The sequence below is a fragment of the Prenolepis imparis genome, unplaced genomic scaffold (assembly GCF_030444845.1).
Source record: "Prenolepis imparis isolate NDT839.2.m4 unplaced genomic scaffold, iyPreImpa1.0 SCAF_4, whole genome shotgun sequence".
In the NCBI taxonomy this organism is placed as follows: Eukaryota; Metazoa; Arthropoda; class Insecta; order Hymenoptera; family Formicidae; genus Prenolepis; species Prenolepis imparis.
Genome location: NW_028141162.1, coordinates 7633423 through 7655868, shown reverse-complemented (window position 1 = coordinate 7655868; position 22446 = coordinate 7633423). Strand labels below are relative to the sequence as shown.

Sequence of the window (22446 nt, the reverse complement as noted above, 5' to 3'; positions counted from 1 at the left end):
CCATGTTCGTGATGTATCTACTACTAACTACTGCATCACGTATATTCACATTGCAATACTGCTGCACGCTGGTTTCCTCGCGTCATATCACTTGAATGTTTGAAAAGTTCCAACGTATGCTAAACTATAGCTTTTTTTTAAACAAATTTAATTCCATCAGAAAATTGTAATTTTAAAAATGCCTGTGTTTTTGGACAAATTTGAAATATTATCAGCGAAATATATGTGTAGAATACATTATATAATGCGGCGCATGTAGCGATGAATATCTCATATTCTTAATGAAAATTCCTTTTAACTTTATGTTTCTAAGTTCATACAAGATTCACACAAAAATTGTTTTAAAATTTTTTAACATGCTTGCGCGGAAAGAGTATAAAAAAGTTAGCAAGAGTAAAGTTACGCAAAAGTCTCATTAAAATATGTAATATGTCTTGAAATCACTTGTAATGTGACCGTAAAAAAGCAAAATATAATTTAAATTTGCAACAAACGTACATAAAATGTAAATTCTAAAATTTTCATTTTTTTTGCGTCAGTAATTAATTTTTATTTTTTATAATACACATACACGTGCACACTCGTATTATATTGGATTTAATATTTAAAAAAAAATTAAAATAGCTGTTGCAAGAGAGGAACTGGAAAATTAAAAAATAATATCAATAAAATAATTCTAATGGCTCTGAGAAGATCAAATTAATTATTCAAGGGCCAATAAGAGCTAGCGCACGCTAGAAATGTTGAAAGGACACTAAAAAATAATATTATATCTCTCACACATTTGCAAAATAGTATAGTTACAATATTTGTGGTTTCTCTATATCTCTGCTTATATAACAAATGTTTTTTTGCCTTATATACCCCGTCATTTTAACTCCCTGTAAATTTATTTTAAAAGAGGGGCTGTAGGACAAGAGAAAGGATTCACACAGCGGAGTTAAGAGCTTCCGCTGGTCTAAATAAAAAACGAGTCTCTATTATATATCTGTAGAAATGTATGAAAAGCCTTTGGAATTTTTATTCCAGCAAAGCGCGGATATATTCCGGATACGTAATCTCGAGCGTGTGCACGACAAACGAGTTTCTCCATTATGGTTTATCGTTTCGCGAGTCGAAATGGATCAATGGTACAGCACAGTTTTCCAATCGTGGTCTTCTCCAGTCGAATCGATACCGCGGCCAGGTTGGAATCGCGAACGGCAGCGTGTATACTTTTCTACTTCCGCTGAACAAATGTTTACTCGCGCGTATTTTGAGTTACGTTTCTCCCGCATCGCCTTCGCTATCGCGAGCAGTTTTCATATTATTTAAACGAAAAGAAGTTACACGAACGGCTACTCACGATTTGCGGTACGTGGAACTTTTCGCCGATGTTTTCAATATCAATTAATTACTATATTAGAAACGAGACTAATCTACATCTAAAGAGGTTGATTGTATTAAATGGATATTCAGCATATTTTTTTATCATGATATCTGCATTGGCCAGATATTCTATAAAAATATATTCTGCGTTTTCGTAGTAATCCGTTTGATAAAATTGTGACAAACAAAGAAAGGAAGAATTTTTGCAAGAAGTTGCAGTCAACGTTTCCTTAAGCCCCTTAAGAGTCTCTCCGATTTTTCAATAATTCCGTCTTTTCAGATTGTATTTTCAATTGCGCGCAGTCGGCTTTCGGACGGATGAAATCACACACATCGCTCTATTATATATATTTATCATTTCAGTATATTGATGGAATTGCAGGAGTTTCTAGGTACCGATATTGGTCGCGTGCCATATCGGCCAATGGCACTTCGCCATTGTTGTACCAAGCTATACACGTCGGATTTTTACCGCTCGTACCCGAACCGCCACGCAAATATGATCCACTTGTATTTTTCCCAGCTTCGCTATTCGTAGATATATACCGGCGCTTGTTCCTGCTCAAATATATACGCGCTAGAATATACGAGAAACTTTCAACGAATTTTGCGAATATTTTTTCAAACGTACCCTTCACACATAGAACAATGATGTGCATTAATAAAAATGCGTATGTCAAGTATGCGTATATGCGTTAGCTTTCATTATAATCTCACGGCAAAGGAACAAATAATCGAAATTAAATTTTTAAACTCGTCGCGCGATAAAATAAGCTTCGAACTATTTGAGAAATGTGTCGTGAAATTAATTTCATTTTTTTTTACATTTATCTTTTTACATTTATCTCTCTCGCGATATCGCAAAGTTTTTCCTTTAATTTTTACACCGCGATAATAATCGGGGCGGAAGCGGATCGCGATCGAGAATACGAAGTCAATCGTTGTGATTCGCCAACTACGTAGTTCCGAAGCACCCCTCCGAGCCTTTTTGCTCTCCATTATCCAAGATAAACGGCAGCCCTTCGACACGATGGGATATTCGTTGGTGAATAGAGGGAGAGAGACAAAACTTTCGAATCGCTCTTGTGCATCAAATGAAATTCTGCGGGGGACGGACATTTCTTACTCGGTCGTCGGGGTCCCGGTGCGCGTATTTCGCCGTTTTCTCAGATCACCGAGCAAATGTTGACCCAGTTTCGCCGTCTGATTGAACGTTACTCTGTCTTTCGAAAGTGTTGACTGGAATATACGATGAGCGAGAAGTTAGGGGCTGCGCTCGTGCCGCACACAGTCTCTCTTCCTCTTTTTCTTCAGCAGAATCTCTGAGGATCTCTCAGGCTGGACGCCAGGTACGAAATTCGACGGGAGTTTATCCGCCCGCGGCTGTTCGCGCACGAATTTACGCTTATATTTACGAGCAGCGAGCTTCATTGGGGGATAAAGTTCAATTGCTTGGTGGTACTTGACGCTTCTTTTTACGAATCAATTTACTCTTGAAGTTGTAAGTAAATATATATTTATAACTCCATTTTCCATAAATCGAAGCTAGAAATATTATTGCTTATATAAAATATCTCGATTATACACGATTGAAAATTGAAATGTAAAAGAGAATCAAGTTAACTTTTTCTCTTCTGATATAATCCGAGACGCGAAAATATGTAAATTTTCGAGGAGCTAACTTTATTTAGATGATTTCCATTAGCATTCGTATGCTATAAAACACACTTTACGAAGTAAAGTCGATAGCACTCTTAAAGGGTTAAAGTAGTCGCTCTCGAGGGAGCCGACTACTAAGTTGATTCACCTCGTTTTGCGAAGGTGCCTCTTATTACGCGTTGCTATACGAAGTCTTTACGAAGTTTCCGTAAGCCCGCGCTCTAAGACACCGAGGGGGAGGTCGCCGAGTCACCCGGCCGAATAAAGCCGCGGCTGAATGAGATATAACAGGGTACTTACCCACACTGGCGAGAACCCACAGGTAAACCGTAAGCCTGTGGACGATGCCGGGAGAGATGAATAACGCCCGGGCGCAGTGGATACGGCTTAATATAACTTTTTCCGTGTACTCTCGTTCTTCTTCCCGTGCTTCTCTTTTCTTCTCATTTTGCCTTTTCAGCATCATAAGCAAGGAGACGGATATGCGACGACGCCTTCCTCGCGATTCAAGTAATTTGAACGCGCATCTGCGCGTCAGGTAATAGGATGCATCGCACTTCTCCGCCCGATATATTTTATGTAACGCGACGAGAAAAGAAAATGTCAGTTTTGGCCGAGATACATTTATTCGCAAGAAATATAATTATTATAAATCCAACATGTGGGACATTTTTCTCTTTTTAAAATTTCTGAAATTAACGGAATCTGGGGGATAATAAATCTGCTTAAAAAAAGGAAAAGAAAAATATATAACTAGATTATACTATAAGTTATAAAGGGAAATTTTACATAAAATCCCGCCTTCGTGATGAAACAAAAGCTTTTTCTAAGGAATAAACATTCAAGATGGAGTTCGACAAATGCGTACTACATTTCATCTATATTTCTCTTATCGTTCTTCGTGTACCGCTAACAATAAGCACCACCACGCTATCGCCACCAACAATCGAATCTACCATTGTGTCCACCATCATCACGACAGAGGAGGAAGAGGACAAGATAGAAATGCCAAGTGTACCTCTGACAGAGCAGGTTATGGATCACAACATACGGGTGAGCGATGTGCCCGACGTGGATCCGGAGTCGACGAACGTGCCGGATTCCAGCTTAGACAAGAACCGGATAATTCGCGACGCGGCTTATCTTATTCGCGCCCACAAGTTTCACGACTACGATCGCCGGTATTACAAGAGCGTGGAAGAGGCGACGAGCAGGCCGTACGAGGAGTTTCCAAGACCAGGCCTGAGATCCCTGCATTGGGAGGTGCGCAAACACTGCGACGCGAGCTTTGTCGAGTGTCTGAAGTATCTCGAAAGGATCATTAAGCTCATGGCCCTCAGGCGCGAGGACGACACCGTCACGATCATGAGGGAGCAGAAATGGAACTTGGTGAACAATACTGAGCAGATCCTGGCCGTTCAAAGGGACTGTCAGACGGCCCAAAGGCGAGACAATCTTACAATGGTTCCATTTCAGGGTCCAATCGGCAAGTGCATCGATTTGCCGTGAGCATTCCTAATCACGTCGGGATATTAAGCTTGATTTACATATAAACTAAATTGTTTCCGATCAAATAATCCAACTGTCAAATAATCTATGCGGCAGATTTGATCGTGTCATTTATTCGCTCGAAATGGTGCCCAGCTATTAATGCTTATAATCCGACCTTTAAACCGGGAGAGCATATGTTTCGTGTTAATTTGATGCGCAGGAGCTTTTATGAGCAGTTGAAGTAATCCTGCTAATTAAGAAATTTTGCTCTAAGTATCATAATTGCGATATATAAGCGTTTATAAATTTACAATAAACCATATTTATTTTTCTGAATTAAATCATCGGAGAGAGAGAGAGAGAAAGATATATGGAAAAATTTTCTAAATTTTTGCTTGACATTTATATGTCACGAACAAACCTCAACAACTATAAATAATTTTTTTTTTTTTACAAAAAATGTGCGCTCAATGTCTGTAATAGTGGGAAAATAGACGTTTAATTCCGATTAAAATTGAATCAATGATGAGTTAATACCTAATTATCTCACATACACATGAGAAGATCGTCGAATACTATTTTCAGAACGCTTCCAATGGCGTACCACTGTCAGCTACTATATGTGCTGGTACACTATGTTGGGCATTCCGGACTTAGCTACCTTTGGCGAGCCCTGCGACAATCACGCCAACTGCCTGGATGAATACGGCATTCATAACAAGGATCCACGAGCGGACGACACGAAACCGTACGCTTGCGCTCTGTACAGTTTCTGCCCGGACCATTGTTGCTCTATGAAGCACATCCGGTACATGAAAGACTGTTTCCAGTCGCAACGCAATCCTTGCTATGCTGAGAATCAACCAGGTGCGTGGACATGAGTATCTGTGTCGCGTCTCATTTATATATTTCCTAATAATTACTGATAATTAATTTCATGTGACGTGCAATGATCGTATCCTTTCATTACATCGATAAAAATGTTGTTACTGCGTAATGGATGTACAATTCTTTTGACACTGACGAGATTGGCAAACGATATATCCTCATTACATCTTTATTAAGCACCTCTCGTGTACACTTGATTAAAAACAAACAATTAATATCAATCACTGTTTAATTTTATAAGATTCTCGAGTAGTTAGATAATATTACCGTACAATTGTAATGTGTGATATAAATCAGAAACATGTAATCGTGAAGTATGCTCCGAAAGCGTGTAACTCCACAGACGAAATTTTCGCTTTGTCTACGACAAACGCAACAACAAACCGGTGCTTTAAGCTTCACCGCACGTCGAGTTTCGCATGCTCATTTGCATTCCGTGCGCCACGCGCGCAATTAACCGCACTTGAAGTCTTTCCTCTGTCAGAGGCGCCGCATTTTGTTTACAGCGCATCGAAAGTGCACGTTAAACCGGGACGAGAATCGCGACTTCCACGCGCTCAGAGCGAATCAGATAAACGTGAGCTGCGAATGCCATCGGTCCGGGCACGAGTGGTCCTCCAGATTCGGACTGTGCGTCGATGTGAATGAATGCATTCGCGGCACGCACAATTGTACATTGAACGAGGAGAGTTGCCTGAACCTGCCCGGTCATTACGCTTGCGTCTGCCGGCTCGGCTATGTCCATAATCCGGAAATGAAACGGTGCGTTCACAGTCCGGATATTGACAGAGTGCTGAAGAGTATTAAAGATGTGCGCGAAGCGAAGATAGCGAAAACGAGAAGTCTGTTCGACGAGATCGTTCGAATTATTACCAGATCCGCTGGAGGTAGCTTCGTGTGTGGCTACAGAATCAATTTTTTATTAATTTTTACCGTGTCGATGTATAGTGTCATGTAAATTTCTACGAAATCTATTCTATTTATTTTTCAATTCCATCTTTTAATTTAGTTAATTGTTGTTTGTCCTTACGTTATTCTCGAAAAAGAAAAACATTCTGAAGAGCCTTTAACGTTTTGTAGTATATTTTTATGAATCCGGTTGTGTTAATGAATTATTATTAAAGAACACAATTAATCTCATCAACAGATATATATTTGCAGATTGCAACATTTTTATTACAATGCTTTAATTTTTATTCGAGCTTACATTCGCATCTATAAATAACTTATATTAATTATATTAATTTTAAGAAATTATAACAGCAATATTGTACACATAACCGATAATTAGAAATACCTATCACATTTCGCATAAAATATTTTTAGATATAAAGTCTGTACGTATGATAGGAATATAAATATAAAATACATATTAATCTAGATCTCATGCGCATTAATTGCAGTAAATATTTATCTCGTGCACTTCTCGCTTATTTCTAAAAAACACATTAACACTAAAAGATTAATTAATCACTTTCGAGTATACACCGGACGCAAGCTTTATATTTAATCATTGAATTTTGCGTAGTTATACATAAAATATATTTTCGCGCTAATTAAATAGTTCGTAATTAATATAGCATTAACATACCTCGCGGTAATTCAGACGATAATGCATTTTGGTTAGTACAAACAATCGCGATATTGCGATTGCTGTCTTATTTAATGAAATTAATGCATAATTTACGAGAGGGAAGCTTGTCAGAGCGATGTTGTTGTAGTTTCTATTACTGAATTAATATGGGTCCTACGAATAGGATAGGTTTAATAACGATGTGCACGATAATTATGTGTATTATGAATTGCGATATATGTATTATTTTTTAGAAATATCCGCTTACTTGGGATGCGCCGCAACGCGTAGAAATTTGTATCCGTAACAATTCAAATTTTAATCTCGCCCGCGTGATAGCGCGTTTCTGCGTGTTTCGTGTTACGCTATCACAAAACGGCTCCTCTTAATGGTTATTTGGCCTGGCTAAGGGAAAAACAATGCTCTCGAGTATGCCATATCCCGTGCTTAGCATAACGGAGAAATAAGCTCGGGCAAAACACTCGGAAGAAACATCCGGCGAGAATTCTTAAAGATGTTAAAACTCTCGTGGAACAGCAATTATCCTTTGCATTAACACTTCTGGCGCGCGAATAACGCCCGCCACCTTCGCTAATTTTGCACAGAGAGTAACGTCATTCCCAAAATTTATTCATTTATTATTCTGTGGTTTTACGGAATACACAGTAAAGAATATTTAAATCAAATTTTATCGAAAACACGTGCATATCCAAATGTGACATAAATCTTTAAAATTCCGTCAAGAGCAAAATACATACCGATATCTGTTATGACATAAATGTTAATATTACGTAGTTTTATTCCATCGTATTTTGTTGTACGCGGACATCCGTGTCATTTGCCAATTTTGATGAAAATAAATCCATCCAGGTTAAATTAGATAACCTCGTGAATTAATTTACGTCGCGTTAATTAACCAACAGTTAAGCAACATATCCCTGGAGCCAGCGTATTCTGCATGTTGCCCTATCGTATATGTGTGTGTAGGTGTACATGTACGTGGGCTGACATGTACAATCCAATTTTTGCGGTATTCACATACAGAAACGAGATGAGTGACACGCGTTACGTGCTACCTATACTTTATCGTTTCCGTTACTGTGAAATTCTATGATATGAAAAAATATCGCGGAGGAAAAATCCGTACGTGTGCGGAACATGTGCGTGGAAGCCGTCCAAGTCGAGCGATAAATATAGGCGGATCGAACGAAAAAAAAAAAAAATATAAATAAAAAGTCTGCAATGCTGTTTTATTCATCGACGCGTTCGAATGGCAGGTCCGTGTCGCCGCGTTTCTTTTCGCTAAAGAAACTCCCCGCGCGAAGTAATACATGAATGCATAAGGAGCGCAGCGCGATTTTCCGTATTTTATTTTTTCGACGTATAACGGATTCATCAAGGTGTAATCGTTGATTTCGATGTATCGGACGAGAAAAATCGATGATTCTTCCGAAAAATCCGAATGCCTTTATATAGGTATATGCGGACTGTGTAAGTGAGAAATTGAGACGCAAAGCGGAACCGTAAACGGGAGAAAATGCGATTGCATGCGATTTCGAAACGAAAGCGAGCAGTCAACGCAGTTACCAGCCAGCATTTCCTCTGTCTTGCCTGTCTCGCAAGACAAAATGCGTACACAAACGGGGGATTAGGAGAAACAGACTGTCGCAAGGTTTACATAACTCAGCGCTGGCCGATCCCAAGAATCGCGATATCGCGCGGGCGCACTTTCATTCTATCTCAACTCTGTTATACAACGCCGTGCTAAACCGGTTCCATCCTCGTGCACTCATGCAAAGACCGACGTTACGCGCGGTTATGCACTTCCTTCGGTCAACGTACTCAACACCTACACTTGTAATTACAAATGTTAATTTTTAATTTACGCGTAATTACAAATGTAAGTCTGAAGCACACGCAAACTTTTCAAAAACTGACTTTCGAAATACTCATTATTCTTGCACTCTGCGTTATTAATAAATCTGATGTTATATAATCGCTTGAATTATATATTGCTGAAATCTAAAAAAAATCTTCGGTTAGTACTTCGTGGAAGTAGACGATATATAAATATTATATATACGTGGAAAGATGAAGAAAAGGAACATTCAAGTCGATTGACATTGTGTCAAGGTATTGTATCTTGACGCGTTTTTTATATTTTTCTGGTTATTAGCATATATTACCGTCATTATGCATACTAACGACGTATACGACAGATATAATGGAACTTTAGCGCAGATAATATCGGGGATTACTTGCATAATTCATCAGAAAAAGTAATTAACGCGCGACGAGACCGTTTGCGCTTTGCACGCAAACGGTATCATTACACATATTAACGTTATTGACCAGTCTTTATGACGTTCAGGGGCGCGTTATCGCGTCTCGCGAGTTTTCATCCGCCGTGTAAAACCACGGTTTGCTCTAAATTGGCTTGATTTTTTATCCGTAAACAGCGAGCCGCGCGATTCATCGTCGGAGCCCGGGCATTGAAAACAACAGCGCGCGTGGACATGTATGAAACGAAACATGCGCCGGGACAAAAAAAATGCACATATTCAAACATGGAAATACTGCAGTGGGGGGAGGAAGGGAAGGGAAGAATGGGGAAACGAGGCCGGGTGCAGCGTGGTGTTACAGGGAAATCGCGCGTCGAATAGCCGGACGTGTCGAAAACCCGAATATTTCCCGCGCCGTGGCTATTTGTGCCAATTGACCATCGTAACATCAATTTCGGGCTCCGAATCACGTTAGCGAAGCATAGTCATTTTATTGCTGATGTCACGGATGTGCCTTCGCCTAAATAGACATTTTCACCACAAACGAATGTGTATATCCAACATTTAAAATGAAATATCGCTTTGGAACATTAGTGCGATCTTTCTTCCAAATTACGAGTAACCATAAACATTCGTTTGTGATATGTCATTAAGTCACCAATAGTAATGTCTGGCTTTTTTTATGACTGATAATGTAATATATTGCTTATTATTATTTGTTATAAATCGAAATGTGTGATAAACGGACGCGTATTGAAACAACGGGCATTTTTATCACTTGCTTGTAAAGCGGAAATAGAAGAATACGTAATGTAAAACTCGGTTTTTAACTTCTAATACAACAAACGACCTCAATCAAAGCTACTGATTCTATGCTAATTTAAGATTCACGTAACCGGCAATCCTGGTAAACGTAGCTACGATAGACGTCACTCTCATTTACATTGGGATACCAGCGACGTCGATGAGGCGTCCTTGTATTGCCTTGCCAATTCGATCCCTTTGTCCCGGTTTATCAAACCACCTGCAACAATGAAGACATGTCTCATCAAATCTAATTGCCATAGTCTAGCCTAACTTTATAGATCAATGGTTCAGATACGTAGAAGATTTATGTGTATGTGAGTTTATGTTTATGTGAAACACATAAATATACACAATTTCAATTAATAAAACATTAATTTTCTAAAACTTGCAGAGAAGAGATGATGTCTCAACTATTTAAAAAAATAATGAATCAATAGAACATATGATTTTTAATTTTAATGTTGTCACTATAAAAGAATGTGTGCACGTTGATAAAAAGTGCTCACGTAAAAAAATGCTTACTGTGCTAAGGAAATGCTTACGGTGAGAAAAGTCAGTTTTGAAGATAAGGCATTTGTAAAAAATATATCAAATAAATACACATACTTTTAATTATAAACTTTTTAATTTAACTTGTATACATATTATGTAAAAGAACTGAACAATTTTGCAAAAGTATCTAAAAAGAGATATTAAGGCAAGAGGCACCTAAGTTTTTATATGTCTAAAAAATATTTCTTTTCGACATCTGTCGGATATCTTTTATATCCTTGACATTCTTTATATTATTCGGCGAAATCAGTGTATCGTAAAAATTATTTTTATTGTGCACACAATGCCGAGAATATTTCAGTCATTATAATAATCTCTGAGTCATGCTTGTTCTACTGGAAATTATGTGCCAGGTCGGAGCGCAAATTCCTATCCTCTCTCTTTCGCGATACTATTACCTGGTGGAATATTACTCGAGACCCGCCACGCGCTCTCGCCACGGTGTCGGAGTGGCTTCCTTTCCAAACGGACCGCAGTCATCCAGAATGTCTCTGTGCGAATGGTACGCGAATCGCGCGGTGCTCCTCACGGGAGTCACCAGCGAATTGGGACGTGTTCTCCTGGAGAAGATCCTGCGATGCTTGCCGAACGTCACAGTGTGCGTCCTTCTCAGATCCCAGAACGGTCTCAGCATCGAGGACCGGTTGAAGAAGATATTCGCGTCGCCTGGGTACGAACGGGTTATACCCCTCGCGCCTGTAAATCGCGCTAGTCGCTCGATATCGCTTTTGTGAGCGTTAAATTGTGACCCGCGATTCCGGTCGAGGGCGTGCGCCGAATTTATTCCCGAAGACGTTGAACCGAAAAGGGCACTTCTCTCTCTCTTTTTTTCTTTTTTTTTTTCGCCTCTCTCTTTCTTTGCACCCGGTGGCTTTCCGCGGGAATTCCGGGAACGTGGTGTACCTTACGTCAGGAATCGATTGTGGAATTAGATTTTCAGCGAATGCTCATGTGCCGCGACGGATAGAATGGTAGTTCGGAAATTTTTCCGAAAAGTCGTTACTACTCTTATTTACGTGACTATAAAAAACTACGGCATTGCAAAAGATTGGAAATTTCTATTTCGATTTGTTTATAACAGAAACGTAATCTCGAACGTAATTCTACCACTCGACGTAAATTTAATTCCGCGTCAATATTATTCGTTTCGAAGTGCGTCATCATATTGTGTCATCATCTGTCAAAAATGTGATATTCTCGTATAGTGCCTCTCCGCTGTTCAAAACATGAATTAAAAGTTAATATCGGAAATACAAAGATAAAGCGAAATCTTCCATTGACATTTGCAAAATTTGCACTGATCGATATTTCGCTAAAAAATTATTAATTTGTTAGCTCGCGATATCGATTGATTCGAAGAAGTGGTGACGGAATCCGATACATGTGCAATCGCACTTACTCGGTCGAAATTGCAATCGCAATAATAATGCCATCAAGACGAGAGTGGAAAATACAGTCGGACGCGTATAAACTCAATTGCTCGTTACGTGCTCGTCCATCGTAACGATCGTCCGGATGCATCGCAAGATGCACGCGAAGGCGAAACTCGGCGCCGTTGCATCGTGCGGCGACTCCCTCGAGGGAGAGAAGCGGCTAAAGCTCGCAGAGAGAGATTTATTTTCATTAGCACACGCCTCCGCGCTCCCTTTAGAAAGATTATGAAGTATACGCGGCGTGGCGCTCTTCCCTTCTCTCTCTCTCTCTCTCTCCTCTCTTTTTCCTCTTTCTCGCCCTCGGAAAATCCGCGACCGCGCGGAAAATTCGTCCGCGGCGTTTTGAATTTCGCGAAATTAAAATCCACGCGAAAGGATTGTCTTCCCCTGGGAAATCGTAGTTACCATTGGATCGCTGCGTTTCTCTCCGCTTGAAAAAGAGAATCGTCCCGGCGCGTAAATGAGAAAATGCAAATGAACGAGCAGCTCGAAATGTTCAAGGTGCAACTACTTCGACGCTATTACGTTCGGCTGAAATCGCTCTCGGCTCTCTGCGGCTGCTCTTGCCGGATTTTCCACGTCTTATTTGCGACTCCTTCTACATTTCCGTTTAAAATAGTTACGGGCTGCATGAATCTGATTGCATAAATCTCTCTGCAACCGTAGTTCGGAACATTAAGATATTAACGTTGTGTGTTTGCGTTTGTGTCCATTCAAACATACCAAGCACGTTGAATCGGAGTTTATTTTAGATATTCGCATATATTATTTTTTTATATCTTTTGAATATACGCCAAACTTGAAGAAAAAGAAAAAAAAACAAGCATTAATTATCATCACTAATATGGTTTCGCAATAAAATCAGATTTATGATTTATTATTTCTTCTTCACGGTGATTAATATTAATTATTGTATCATTATCCATAATTAATTTTTTCCGAGATGGCGCGTCTGAATTTTTTTCATTATTTTTTGTCCAATTAATTAATATGTTAATTGCATCTACACATCCTGGAGACTGGAGATAAGTCCAAGGATGCGGCTTTGCGTCGCGTAATTCGAAACTGCGTATCACCGGACTACTGCTTTATATTTTTAATGACGTCCGCATTCTGGGCGCTCTGTTACGCTACGGCATCTCCATTTTGATAGCACGGTCCGGCAGTAAATTCTAAAGCCGATTTGCGTCACCGGTGTTATTATCGCCCGACAGGTACGAGCGACTGAGGCAAGAGATGCCCGGCGCGATCTCGCGCGTGAAAATGTTAGAGGGCAATCTGCTTTACGAGGACCTCGGTCTAAGCGACAAGAACAGAGCCTCGTTGAAGGAGGTTAGCGTGGTCTTTCATGCCGGCGGACCCCACGACAACGTTCTGGAATATTGTCAAGACTTACCGAAGCTCAAGAGCATCGCCATGGCGTCCACCATTTTCAGGCATCGCGGCCAGGTACCCGAGAATTTGCAAAACGAGAAGATTCCGGAGTTACCAGTTGCCCTAGTGCGCTTTCCCTTTGTCGGACCGGCTTACAAAGAACCTAAGCCCGGCTTTGTCGAGATTCTTAAAGGACCCACTGCCCTTATGGTTGGCGCAGGTTTTGCGTATGGCAACTCGACGTTTCAAGCTGAAATTATTCCGATGGATATAGCGGTGAACACGATGATAGCGGCCGCGTGGGAAGTCGGCATGTACGTAAAAAAAAAGATATAAATTATAAATTGATACAAAAATATTTAGACAATTCCTATCCTTTCTATTTATTTGCGTGATTATAAATTAAACACCCCCCAAAAAAATATTCTGTCTTTTAGCGGTTCTTTTTCGATTCTAAAGGATTTTCCTTTGATAAACGGTTTCAAGAAGATACTCTACAATCTAGAGGAATATCCTATACCAAGAAATACGGAACTTGAAATTACAATTGTCTTAATGCTAGAGCATTTCCTCTTTTTGAAAATCTAATATAGCGCAAATAAATGACAATCTTTTTCTAACAAATATATATGACGCGAGTATCTTGCATATCCTTTTATTTCAAGAGGCTATTCATCTTATAGTGGAATTTCTTATAGAAGAATTTATTCTTGATCATAGCTCACACATCCATTTTTTTTATATATGGATACCTATATGTGTTAAAGAGGAATATGCTTCCTGTAAGATTTTCTGAATTTGTTAGAGGAAATGCTAAGAGGAATTCTCCGCTTGCGAATAGAATTTCTTTTTTTCAGTGAATTATAATTATTATAAGTATTTATAACATATATATAATTAAATATTAAAAGTATTTTAAAAATAATTTTATTAAAAATAATTACATTTGACAATTTTTAAAGAGGGAGGTTTAATTCGTCAATCAAAATTTAAGATATTTTTGATTCTTCTCATTGTAAACTATCTCCCTTTTATTCTTACATTAATCAAAGTTAACTTGCCGTTACTTCATGGTAATAAATTAATTTCTGCACTGGAAAGCATGCATTAAAATATCCATTTACGTAAGGGCTATCAAGACGTACTTAAATATTACGTTCGTTTAATGTTTAATTAAGAAGAGAAAGTCAACTGTTTGCTAAAGGTGCGCACGTGTATGGTGTTATGCAACCTTACGGAACAGCAATAATCAACATCGTCTAATTACGAGACATGAAACAGAATGTAGCGCGATATCGTTCTATTCTCTTACAATTATTACGCAACCTGTGTACTTTCTTTCACTTTAAAAACAAATAAAGATTTTCACTCAGGAAAATAATTATCGACACTTGCTTTTCTCTCAATAAGATTGTTGTTGAGAGACGATTTTCGTAACCATTAGGAAAAGTAATATCACAGACAGATGAAAAATTATTATGCACAGAGATAGTATTGCTATATAATTAGTGTCGACAGTTCTATCCGTTTTTTTTTTTTTTTTTTACAAGAAGAGAATTTAAAATTGATAGAAATTAAAGAGCGTGATTTGATACGAAAATCCGTATAAAATCTCATGTATGCAATCGATTAATACTCGATTCATAGAGATCCGTGAAAACCGGTTAGTTTTATCAACAAAAAAAAATAAAATTGTTAATAAAAAAATGGATAAAACTTTTCTCGCAATTCGTTGCAGTTTTTAACATATCAAGCAATCGAAATTTGTTGCAGACACGGCTTATCTAGTTTTTCCAATGCGAAATATTGGATACGAACAAACAGGTTTTACATGTGCGCGCCGTTTCCACGGTTATTACTGTTTTGTTCGCATCCGATGCTTCCGCTTCAATTGTCTAAAACGGAATTCGTTCTTTTCGTTTTTGTTTGAGATTCACCCCGGTAATTTGCTAAAAGCATGGTTGTTTCTGCCTTGATAATATCATAAATTTCTCATGTTAAAAAGCTAAATTACTTTGAGCTCTAAGTAACAGTATGTTATATAGTATATTATGACAGGATCGTCAGTTAATAGTTTAATAATATTAAATCTGCATTTAATTTTTTTTTTACCTCGATAAGACAAAGCAATCAGTTCTTTTAAACAATCTCTAATTATCTAATTTATTTAAGAACGTGCCTTTTTATACTAAAAATATAAAATATTTATTTAATAGGCTTTAATCTCTTTGTACTATATATTATAGCTTTTATAATCTTCTTATTTGATTCATTTTAGCTTGAATCCGTGATACAGACCTGTATTATACGTATTAGACGTACAGACCTGTATTATTGCAATTATTCACTTTCATTTCCATTGGCTTTTAACTAATCTCTAGCTAGCATTAATTTTAGATGTACGCTATTACAGCGCGTCGTTAAAGTACTCCAATATACTCTCTTTACGGCAGCATTTTATTTAAATCAACGAATGAGAGTTTGAATTTACTGCTGAGTTTTACATGCTGACTAAGAGCTTTGGAATTCCTGTTTACTTCAGAACTTTTGAATTTTTTTCAGTATTATATTTTCGGCTTTTGTGTAAAAAGTATGGTAGAAGGATATGTTTTTTACTCGAAGGAAACGGTTAATAGAGATTGCACGCGCGAGAGCAGGTAATCGATAGTTAAATTGCGCTTCATGCTTGGAAGGAGGATGGTTAAATTATATTAAGTCGATTTATTGAACCGAAAATATAGGCAGAGTGAAAAAATAAGTTAGCATAAAATAAATATTGAAAATAATATCGCGGCGAAAATCTCGCGAAAGAAAGGATTTCAATCAAAAATTGCGCGCGATGCATCTTGTCGATTTCCTTCTTTTATTTGTTTTATACGAAGTTTTAATTAGACGATGCGCACAGTGATATCCGAGACAAGCTTCTTAAATTGCAAGCTTTATTTGAGTCAGCCAATAAAAAAACCAATCGAATAAAACTCATCGCTATGTTTTTCCAGGCTTTCTTCAGAAGTCCTACATTTAATAGTAGGTTCAACTAGAAGTACCTTATCGCTTTGCTTTGAGATATTTCCAAACGACTGAACTGCGAATAAGTTAATTGCGTTTACTTTACAAAAAGCGTAGCGTGTTATATCTTGTCTTTCATGCTTTTTCTTTTACCATTTTTTTAGCAATTATTCTATTCGTATTTGAACGCAATTACTAGTCAGAATGTGATTAATTATAATGTTTACAAAAATCTTGCATAAGAAAAATGCGTTGCAATCTCGTTATCCGTATAAAGTGATTAGCCTTTCACACGCACGTATGGAAGAAATTCAAGACTAAGCGAATTGTGCAATATAATGCATTTTTTCCATTGTCGGATTTCCGATTACTCAGATTTATCAGATCGCTTAGGTTTGCTTAAAAACTCTGAGAGAATTTCTGAGGTAACGCATCTTATAAAAATACAACAGTAAACTTTACAACTTGCAAAATTAATAATGTGAATGCGTATATATTCATACGTAACTTGGGTACATTATCGCATAACTCTGAATAAAAAGGGAATTTGCTACTCTGTCTCGGTCGCATATAAAGCGGTTAATTATCGCAGGATGCTAAATGACTAAATGCCGCCGGGTGTGCTCTCTCATGTATGTATGTACGCTCTCGTTTTCGCCCAGGTCAAATGCTGAGAAGCCGGTGGTCTACAACGCGGTGACGTTGGGCTGCACGTGGGAGGAACTGATTAAGAATAACCGACGGGCCAGCTGGACCTTTCCCTATCCCTCTTTCGGAATTCGCGGTATGACGACCATCGGGCCGTTGCATTGGATTTTGGTGCTGCTCCTCGAATGGCTACCATCCGTACTCTGCGACATAATGCTCGGTCTGTGCGGCAGAAAACAGAGGTATTCTACGAGCGTAGAAATTTATCGCAAAGTTTCGCGAGTCACGAATTTATCGTCATAGTTTCGTCAACGTCACCGTTGCCACGTAGTCTCGCAGAAAATTTAACGCAGTCTTATATTTTGACCATCGTCATTAATTTTGTTATAAAAATGTGAAAAGCGTCGAGGTTGTTCTTTTTCGTTATTTTTTTAAATCACTGTTTTGCAATTTATTATTATCTTATGTAAATAAGGCACGCAATTTGTTAGTTATGTATATTCTTTTAGGTAAATATCGCACCATTAGTCTTATATTACTTGCTTCTTATATTAGATACTTGATCGCAGAGAGGCAACGAATAAGCTACTCTTGGTACCGGAGTATTGTCTTAAGTTTAAAGTTGGCCCCGCGTAGCGCTTCTGCAACAGCTGGCAATATTAAATTTGCTCGCGATATTAACTTGCGCGGAGAATGCAACACTATTAAAGACATTAAGTCATTTTCTAAGAGAGCATAACGCGATATTACTTTGCATTACGGCTCAATTTATAAGTTATAGATATCTTATCGCATCACGTTATGCAGCTCTAAATAGAAATTGTGTGCTACTTTCGCAACCATTTGACGAGATTCTAACTTTTTATACTCGATTCTATCTATTTTATTTATACGAAGTATTAAAATATTATTTATAGCAACTTTCGAGCGCGCGGTTGCATATACGTTCTACTTTCAGCGCTTAATATCGCGACGACTATAAATTCGAGAGATCACGGAACGATGATCGCAGCCAGTATTATTAAACTTCGATGCACCTAGGAGATAATCCTCCTTCGCTGCATTTGCGAGCATTAAGAAACGGTTAAAGCCGCACATACATAAAATTTCGAACTTCCCCGATAACTACTCTCACTCTATTATCGCGAGCGAGTTTCGACAGGAGGGAGACTCGCGCGCGCGAAAGTTTGATCGCGATCGCGAATACGCTCATACAATTCGGTCCCCACGACTTTCTGCGTTGTGAAAGGTCTGACGGCGCGCCAGAAAATCGTAAAAGTAAAAGTTATCTGGAACTGAAATTTTAGGCGCGAGAGAGCGACGTAAACAAGTTCACCAGGGCTGTTGCTCGGGCAAACGCGAGTGAACGCCCGGAGAAAAAGAAAATCGCGTCTCTCTCTCTTGAATGGGAAAACTCGTTTCCCCCGATCGCGAAAGTTGCGTCACTCGATGCCTGATTGGTTTGAGAAATGAGGTTCGATGCCGCGGTCGCGACGAGAAAACTTTCAGGAAATCTTGACAGGACGTCCCATTGAAATCACTCTTTACGCGCTCTTGGAGAGTGTTCGGGCGTATCGACTTACTATTTACTTTGCAAGACCAGCACTCGCGATTATTTTCAATGGATTTCTCAATGAGGAACGGTGACCATCGACTAACTTTCTTTAACGTACTTTTTTCATCAATACTAAAATCTCAAGCAAATCATTTTTTATTATTACTATTTATGTGTCTGTTTTTAATATGCGCGCAATGAAAAGAAGGAAAAGGGGAAAGGAAGGAAAATTCACGCGATTGTATGTGTTATAGAAATATCGATTAGTTCCGCAGATTGATTTGCGAACGCGAAAATATTTTTACTTTTTTGCTTTCAATCTGCCAAATACTCTCCTGATTTTTTCATTTACTCTCTCAGATGGTCGCGTACGGAGTAAATCTTGTGCGCTACCTTAATTCGGACTACTTTCTTCCTTCTGAAAGGCAACTCTTCCATCAAGTTTGCCACGATTCTTTCGTAATAAGTTGGATTGAAAATTATATAGTTTGCGATGGACGAAGAAAGTTTTTTATTATCCCACTCGCGCTTAATGGTACTTTACGATCTTTTTTCTCAATTGCGATTGAATTGGCTGTTCGAAAATCAATCTTGAATACAACTCGTTCGTTCTACTGTACTTAGTCTATAGACATTCGAAAAAAATACGATTTTATCTAAACAGTAGAAAAAAAAGATACCATGGAGAAAATGAAAAAAAGATCGAGCGAATAGTCGAGAGTTTGAGAGGATCGGGCGAGACAGGCATTAACGGAAGAAGGGAAGAAAAAAACGATCGGTCCTGGAGATAAAACCTTTACTGCTTCCCAGGGTTCTCGCAGAGTACGAGAGAGTTCGTAATGCACTTCGATCCCTGAAGCCAATTTCATCGAGATCGTGGTCAGTGGAGAGAAATCGCGTGTACCTGCTACAGCAACGTCTCGCGGCGGCGGATCGAGATGTATTTCCGGTCACCGCAGAAGTCGACATCGAGGCTTATCTCCTCTGTGCCGCAGCCACCACCCAAAAGTCCTGCGTGAACGAGGAAAATCTCAGAATCATTAGGGTTATTCATCTATTCTTGTTGTGCGTGCCCGTAATATTCGTCGTCGCATACATTGCATCACGTACATTGCTCTCACATGAATAATATATTCAAATATCTTCATAAATAATTTTAAGATTTTTATCTATACTTTTACAATATATACATATATAGAATGTCTGACAGGTTTTTAGTTTAGAAGAATTTTTAATGAAAAGAACATGGTGACTATGAAACGTCTTTATACTCTGATCAAAAAAAAAAATATATATATATATATATGTATGTTATATAAGGAAAAATATTTATAATAGATTATTAAGATTAATGAGATTAGTAACCACGTTTGCATACACAATTACCTATATACTCACTGCACAGTCTAAGATTATAGTTAAATTAAAAATTTGAACTTGTGGAACTTTAATTTCATTTCCTATATTTTTGTCATATGTATCTCCATTAAATCTATTAACAGTATGTGTCAACAGTATTAATAGGACGATATTTATTCATTCTATAAATTATTCGTATTCGAGATCTTTTCTGGCGTCAAGAAAATCGATAGTATGTCGACCATTCATGAAGTGTGGATTCTTGAAGTATATCCGGAAGTATATCCGGGTCAAAATCGTACGTAACGCTTTGTAAATATTCGTGAGAGTCGAGGCGTCTACCTGAGAAAATAACATTTGGGTGAAAGTTTCCAGGCGCCACAGATATCTACTCGCCTTTGCGCGTACAACGGTATCAACGAAGGCATATTTCCGTGCACGTTCTCTCTTATGTAATATTGCTGCGCTCTGACTTGCACTCATTCCATTGAGGAAAGATACAAGGGAAGCGAAGAATATTATTCGCAGATTTTGTATGTTTTCTCTCGAGAACAAGAAAGAAACGTGAAATTCCCTCGAAAACTTTTCGATATGTGCGAAACAACGCGATATAAAGATCGCGTTCTGTTTCGAAGTCGCAAGCGCGAAAATTCGTTATGACGATAATATTTTATATTTATTTCTAAAGCAAGGTATAAAGGAAGAAAAATATGCGTGAAGATGTAATTTACGTACATAATTATTTTGTGATAATTACACAATAATTTCGGTAACAAGAATATACATTTTGTATGTAATAAATTTTTATTAGGCAAAAATGTGAATAGAAAAATAATAAAAATATAATATTATATATAATATTTTAAATTGTGTATAAAAGATTTTGCTTTGAAATTATTTTTTTTTCGCTTTTATAATACGTTTTATATTCCGTCTGCATTTGCATTAGATAAATGTGTGAAATTTATATTAACACATTGAAAATAATCTCGTATATAATTTGAGTTTCCTTATTTTTAAATTCATGCAAATTATCGTACAAATTCTTTTATCATTTCCGTAGTAATAACATAGTTAGAGCAACGACCGAAATATTCCCATCACCTATATAATGTACGTTATCCGATTTTTTCCGCTTTTCGTTGTCAGCAAAAATTTCGTTCGCGTGACTAGCTCGTGGGAGCTTGAGCCGAGTTATGCTTTCAAAATCCTATTACGAGTTGCGAGCGCAAAATTTAGCAAAGAAAGTTGCGGATTAGTTTCGTGGGATATAATTGGACGTGGTGGGTGGAACTGTGCCTTCATAATAATAATTGGGAACGTCTATTCCGCAAAACGAAGTTTCTCGCTGTCGGCGAGAAGCTGAGCTGAGGATTGAGGAGCTATAAAAAAGAGGTTAAAAGGGAGACTATTAGATAAAAAAGGTAGAGTATTGGGAAAAATAGTAAAGAAGAGAGAGAGAGAGAGATAAAGTGGAAAGAACGTGGCGAGTGTACATATTCAATTTAACTCTAATAGATATGAATAAGATGTATACATATATTCAGGTAAATATGTACGTGATTGTTTCTCTGTAAAAGTGACTTATGCTGGCTGGCATAGAACGATAGCACATTCGAAGGAAAGAACATCAAAGAGCCTTTGTAAATCCGTTCAATGTTTCTTATTTCCATAGAATCATTTCGCGAAAATTCACAAGGTAAGAGATATAAATGAAAAAAAACAATGAATAAAACAATAAAAAAAACAATTTATTTATTTTACAATAATTATAGATAAAAATAATTTTTTGCGACAACGTTGATTGCCAAATGAAAAAAACATCACTATAAATTGATAATACATATACTACATTCATGAATGTATTTTTCACTTGCATTTTTAAATTAAAATATATAGAATCGAAGAGCAGAACCCATTTTCTAACTGTACCATTTATTTTATATTTTATTAGACAATCTCTATATCTGAATATTTTCTAGACTTGTATTTTCCAATCGCTTTAGGAATATTATAATCTGTCAATGAATGGCATAAAATATTAATATAATTTCTAAACTTTCTAGCAATAATCTGTTATCTCTAGTCGGATTCGTGCATTCGACCAAGCGAATCGCAAGAATTATCATAACTCGACAATCTTGAGAAACGAGATTTTCTTTCTCTCGTTCTCTCTTTCGCTAGCGCCTCACCATTTCGAGATTATTTACCTCAAAGGTCTGTAAAGTTTTCTAACAGCTGTTGCTGGGCGAGCCCCTCCCCCTTTCTCGATCTTATTTCGCCTTCACCTGCTGCGCGAGCTTGAACAGATATCTTTCTTGCTTGCTGAAGTAGTTGAAACTCTCAAGCGGCAGTTATCCAATGTGTTTCTGCACCGTCCGCGCGCTCGAATTCCGCCGGAAATTTCGCCGAAAACTGAAAAGTCGTATTTCTTACGCGTGCGCATGT

General features: G+C 37.9%; 2 protein-coding genes and 1 long non-coding RNA gene across 4 annotated transcripts in view; 2 read left to right on the top strand and 1 right to left on the bottom strand.

Annotated features, from left to right (window-relative positions):
• Positions 1-3873: 3873 nt before the first annotated feature.
• On the top strand, positions 3874-9262 carry LOC145935182 (uncharacterized). The gene is made up of 4 exons (XM_083036299.1): positions 3874-4513; positions 5104-5385; positions 5913-6293; positions 9156-9262. The coding sequence occupies exons 1-4, from the start codon at positions 3874-3876 to the stop codon at positions 9260-9262; spliced, it is 1410 nt and encodes a 469-aa protein (XP_082892425.1).
• Positions 6710-22446, bottom strand: part of LOC145935756 (uncharacterized) — a 126691-nt gene continuing 110954 nt past the window's right edge. Inside the window, exons 1-2 of one of the 2 annotated variants that reach the window (XR_014425272.1) lie at positions 11019-11145; positions 6710-10285 (exon numbers count right to left, since the gene is read on the bottom strand). This is a non-coding gene — a long non-coding RNA (uncharacterized LOC145935756). Of the gene's footprint in view, positions 10286-11018; positions 11146-22446 lie in introns of those variants that run through there. The other variant, XR_014425271.1, reaches the window with a different exon arrangement.
• Positions 11074-20810, top strand: LOC145935753 (putative fatty acyl-CoA reductase CG5065). The gene is made up of 4 exons (XM_083037343.1): positions 11074-11290; positions 13268-13741; positions 17099-17326; positions 19450-20810. The coding sequence occupies exons 1-4, from the start codon at positions 11106-11108 to the stop codon at positions 19766-19768; spliced, it is 1206 nt and encodes a 401-aa protein (XP_082893469.1). The 5' UTR covers positions 11074-11105; the 3' UTR covers positions 19769-20810.

Coding starts and splice junctions, on each gene's coding strand:
- LOC145935182 (XM_083036299.1), top strand. CDS start 3,874: ATGGAGTTCGACAAATGCGTACTACATTTCATCTATATTTCTCTTATC. Junction 4,514..5,103: donor TCCATTTCAGGGTCCAATCG/GCAAGTGCATCG, acceptor TACTATTTTCAG/AACGCTTCCAATGGCGTACC. Junction 5,386..5,912: donor CTATGCTGAGAATCAACCAG/GTGCGTGGACAT, acceptor TTTTGTTTACAG/CGCATCGAAAGTGCACGTTA.
- LOC145935753 (XM_083037343.1), top strand. CDS start 11,106: ATGTCTCTGTGCGAATGGTACGCGAATCGCGCGGTGCTCCTCACGGGA. Junction 11,291..13,267: donor AAGATATTCGCGTCGCCTGG/GTACGAACGGGT, acceptor ATCGCCCGACAG/GTACGAGCGACTGAGGCAAG. Junction 13,742..17,098: donor GCCGCGTGGGAAGTCGGCAT/GTACGTAAAAAA, acceptor GTTTTCGCCCAG/GTCAAATGCTGAGAAGCCGG.